This window comes from Scophthalmus maximus, chromosome 6 (assembly GCF_022379125.1).
Source record: "Scophthalmus maximus strain ysfricsl-2021 chromosome 6, ASM2237912v1, whole genome shotgun sequence".
Lineage (NCBI taxonomy): Eukaryota > Metazoa > Chordata > Actinopteri > Pleuronectiformes > Scophthalmidae > Scophthalmus > Scophthalmus maximus.
Window position 1 is genome coordinate 897,501 of NC_061520.1, and position 5,000 is coordinate 902,500.

The 5,000-nt window shown below is 40.7% G+C and overlaps 2 protein-coding genes across 2 annotated transcripts in view; both read left to right on the plus strand.

Moving 5' to 3' along the window:
- LOC124849347 (transcription factor HES-5-like) overlaps nucleotides 1–705 on the plus strand; it is a 1,481-nt gene extending 776 nt beyond the window's left edge. Inside the window, exon 1 of the mRNA XM_035632207.2 lies at nucleotides 1–705. This exon is cut by the window's left edge and continues 776 nt beyond it. The gene's annotated coding sequence lies outside the window, so the exon portion shown is untranslated.
- Nucleotides 706–3,400: 2,695 nt separating this feature from the next.
- The window catches only part of LOC124850064 (transcription factor HES-5-like), a 1,607-nt gene continuing 7 nt past the window's right edge, over nucleotides 3,401–5,000 (plus strand). Inside the window, exon 1 of the mRNA XM_047332762.1 lies at nucleotides 3,401–5,000. This exon is cut by the window's right edge and continues 7 nt beyond it. Within this exon, the coding sequence (XP_047188718.1) occupies nucleotides 3,502–3,858 (357 nt within the window). The 5' untranslated portion in view covers nucleotides 3,401–3,501 and the 3' untranslated portion in view covers nucleotides 3,859–5,000.

The following is a 5,000-nucleotide window of genomic DNA, read 5'->3' on the forward strand; positions in this document are numbered from 1 at the left end:
GTGATGATGAAACTGATCTGATGTCAGATCCAAATCCATTGTTTTCTTTTGGAAAACGTTTTCTCGTGATACATTTGTGTTTCATGTGTTTGTTGAACATGACACAAATATGATGAAAAGTATTGATCATGTTGATCACAATCTTGAATTGTTCTTTTATGGACATTTTGTCTCCGTGGACTTTGTGTCACTGTGTGATGATGAAAACTGATCTGTTGTCAGATCAATGTGTTGATTCTTTTCCACGTTCAGATAGAAAACATCTGGTCCTGCATGTTGCAGGAATTATGATCTGATCAGATTTGATCACTGAAGCTTTTTAACTCTTTGTTTACATTTTGTGAAAACTGATTTTAATCTGGTGGATTAGTGGAGTTTGATCTGTTGTCAGATCACTGTGAGAAGTTTGGTTTGATATGAAACTGTTGTGTTTTCATTTGTGAAGACTAATGTATGGACAGGTTATTAACCTTCTGTCTGAAAACATATCTGATCTGTTTCAAGGTCCGTTTTTAATGTTTTGATTCTTTTTTCTGTGAAGAACAAAATTTGTGTGAAACCAAAATATGATGGAGAAGTTTGTTTCCTCCATTGATTTGTCTTTTGTGAAGACAGCTGCTCCTTTAATAAGTGTTATTGTGACGTATCATCATCAGACCTGTTTCATACCTGAATAAACAAAACATTCTAAAATCAAAAATCAAACTTCTCATCTCGTTTTGTCTTTTATCCTCTAACGTTGTTCAAGACATTATCTTTTTATATTTTCTGCTCCGTCATAGTAGAACATGAGTATTGATCATGTTGATCAGAGTCTTGAACTGTTCTTTTATGGACATGTTGTCTTCATGGACGTTGTGTCAGTGTGTGATGATGAAAATTGATCTGTTGTCAGATCAATGTGTTGATTCTTTTACTTTACAGGTTTAAATTGACTGTCACAGTTCGACAGTGACGATATGATTGGATCATGTTGAGAATCAGTGGATCTGAGTTAGTTCCTGTTCTGACTCGTGAACTGTTCGTGTGTTTGGAAGAAGAAGAAGAAGAAGAAGACGAAGAAGAAGACGAAGAAGAAGAAGAAGAAGAAGAAGAAGAAGAAGAAGACGAAGAAGAAGAAGAAGAAGAAGAAGAAGAAGAAGGTGTGAACGTCGAGTGACAACTGTAAATGCTTTGTCTTTTATAAAGACACGTGTTCCCTGACTCTCTGTGAGAACAGTGACGTGTCCTCACCTCTAGGTGGAGCTGTCTCACTCTCTGAGGCTCATTGTGACTTGTTGAATAAAGAAACTCTGTCAGATGAAAACCAGTTTCCTCTTGTCGTCGTGTTTCATGGTGAATACACTTTATAATAATATGATGTAATAACACACCCTAAGATCAGCTGGTTGGTGGTTCACACCTCCAGACCTGTCAGTTCCTGAGACACGACACAGGAGACGTGAAAGATGAACAGACAGAGACATTAATGTGTCAGACGACAGGCAGGAAACTGATTAATAACTATAGGACTTATGACCCAGTCATAGAGCCATTAGTTACACTTCATACACCCGCTGTTATAATCACTGTCATTATGTTCATTGTCATTGAATCATTATTGTTACTTGACTCCTGAATGTTTCATTCACAGTTGTACAGTACTTTGTTTGTATTAATCAAAAATCACATCAATTTAGTCATTTTTTATTCGGTTCATGTTATTCATAAATGTAATATTTTATTTTATTGAAAGCAGGAAGGCGTCGTTGCCAGACCTTTACACTGAAAAGCACACAGGAAGTGGTTATGTTGCTTTTTTTACACTTAATCTCAGTTTTTGTTGTAATTGTTTTCAGAAAACAGCCAATGAGGCTCTTTCCCTCCAGATGGTCGGAGACGTCAGGCTCCGTCTCCACGACGACACACGTCCAGGATCAGACACTGACGCTGCGTTCAAAGTCTCTTTGTGCTTCATGGAGCAGCTCAGAGTCAAACAAACACACACACACACACACACACACACACACACACACACACACTCTCTCACACACACACACACACACACACACTAACACACTCTCTCACATACAAACTAACACACTCTCACACACACTCTCTCACACACACACACACACACACACTAACACACACACTCTCACACACACTCTCTCACACACACACACTAACACACACTCTCTCACACACACACACGCACACTCTCTCACACACACACTCACACAAACAAACACACACACAAACACACACACTCTCACACACACTAACACACACTCACACACACACACACACACACACACACACTCACACACACACACACACTCACACACACACACACACACTCTCACACACACACACACACTAACACACACTCACACACACACACAATAAAAATAATTAAAAGAAAACTGAAATATATAAATTATTAAAATAAATGATCATCTAAAAAACAATGGATATTGATTTTGATCTTGTGTAATTCATACGTGACAAAATGAAAGTTGTTCCTCCTCACGTGTGATGTGACGAAGAGTCATTGATCATCAGTATCAGATCTCCCAGATTCAAAAAAACAATTTAATTCATTAAATATTGAGACACACTTGTCCACTTTTCAGAGTGTGGGAAACCTGTGAGTCACAGGTCAAAGGTCACGTTGATGATGCTTATTAATCCCAGACTCCGCCTCCTCGTGCCCCCGAGGGTCTCGGCACACTTCAGGAAGCAGCTGTCGCAAACCTCCGACTCGTGAGCGTGTGAGATGTTGATCCGTTAGATGAGACGACAACTTGGTTTTCACTGGATTGTTACATTTTCTGCGAGTGCAGATTGAAGATGTGAAATATTTGTCTTGTATTTTGTAGGATTGTGTGAAAACGTGCAGCTCCAGATGGTCGTGACGTCAGACTCTGTCTCTGGTTCAGATCCTTTAGTTGTGAACCGACTGAAGTTTTCAATGAGGGAAACTGAACAACTTTCTACGACCACAGAACATCTGGACTCCACGAAGACTTTGTCACAAACATTCTGCTCAGAAACATTTATTTCATTTTACAATAAATTTAGTTTTAGATCATAATTCACACCCACGAGGTTCAGATCAGTTCTACACTCGACCTCAGACACTTTGTGAACAGTCCAAGCTTTTTAATCCCAGGTTCATTCAGTAACATTTTAAAGAGCAGAGGTGAAGTGAAGTCTTTGGTTTCACACGTGTGATGTGGCGACGAGTCTTGGTCCAGCATCAGGCAGCAGACCTGCTCTCTACAGGGTCACCACTTTCCCACATCCACCCTCAGTCCTCCACCTGTTCCCCTGAGATCTCACCATTGTCCCTCAGGCATTAACTCCACTCAGTGTCCAGCAGCCCTCATTGTCTCCCCCGAGCTCTGCGATTGGCCGAGGGACTGTGAGAAAGTGCAGTGGGACCCAGACTCACACATTCATATGGAGATGTGGGACTATAAATAGGAGGGATGGAGCCAGCAGAGAGCAGATCCAGCCATGGCTCCTACCATCACTGCACAGGAGCATCTGACTCTGAGCCACAAGGTCAGAAAGCCTCTGGTGGAGAAGTTACGCAGAGAGCGAATCAACAGCAGCATCGAGCAGCTCAAGTGTCTCCTGGCTCCAGAGTTGGTCCAACAGCAGCCAGACTCCAAGCTGGAGAAAGCAGACGTCCTGGAGATGACAGTTTGCTTCCTGACACGGCTGCAGCAGAGAAGACCGATGAAGACCTGGGACCAGCTGCAGTCGGACTTCTCTCCTCTGAGCTCCACGCTCCAGGCTCCAGTCCACAGCGCCCCCTGGAGGCCGTGGTCCACTCACTGGCAGACGCAGGGAGACGGAGACTGGAAGTGACTTGTTCTTCTGAACCAACACAAGAACGTATTTGTGTGTCGGACATTTCCTGAGGAAACGACAGCAACGATATCTTTCACCTTCAGAAAGAAAACATCTGGTCCTCTGATGGATCGGCGCTTATTATTATATGATGATGTGACAACATGCGTTCTCTTCTGATCACTGTTGATCTTTGTCATGGAAACATGTGGAAATGTCCTTTTTATGGACCTAACTCAAAACTGATCTGTTGTCAGATTCTGATATTCTGGATCATGTTGATCCAACACTTTGTTCTTTTGTGACATTTTGTCTCCGTGGACTTTGTGTCACTGTGTGATGATGAAACTGATCTGATGTCAGATCCAAATCCATTGTTTTCTTTTGGAAAACGTTTTCTCGTGATACATTTGTGTTTCATGTGTTTGTTGAACATGACACAAATATGATGAAAAGTATTGATCATGTTGATCACAATCTTGAATTGTTCTTTTATGGACATTTTGTCTCCGTGGACTTTGTGTCACTGTGTGATGATGAAAACTGATCTGTTGTCAGATCAATGTGTTGATTCTTTTCTAGAAGTTTTGCTTCATATGGCAGAAGAAGTTATGTTAAATTACTTTATTGTCTTGACAAAAAATTTAATTTCCTGTGGAAATAGTGAATCTTTGTAAGATTATTTTCATATCAAGAAAGAGTCGTTGTCGTATATGATGCATGAATCATGTCAATACCAATGAGAATCACTTTCTTTTGGTCCACGTGAAGTGAAGTGATCGTCGTCTGTGGGGAAACTCACTGATTCTAATGTCTTTGATTATTGATCTGTTTTCAGATCGATGTGTATTATTCATCCTTTTGTTGAAAAGGTTTTCTTATTAACGTGATACATGTCAAACTTTAATACAAGTTCAAAATGTATTGACTGGACCTGATAATAACCTGCATTGACCACTGTGATTATCTTCACTGGATCTGTTCTAAGATCAGTAAAACTGGATCATGATGAATCTCAAACCATTTGTCTTTTGTAAAGACGACAGTTCCTGTAGCAGCGTTGCCTTGGAGACGTCACCAAGTTATAGTTGTGAGGTATCATCACGTCGATCTGCCTCCAGTGGAGGCGTACGGATGAATTTCAATAAAGAAATGACTTT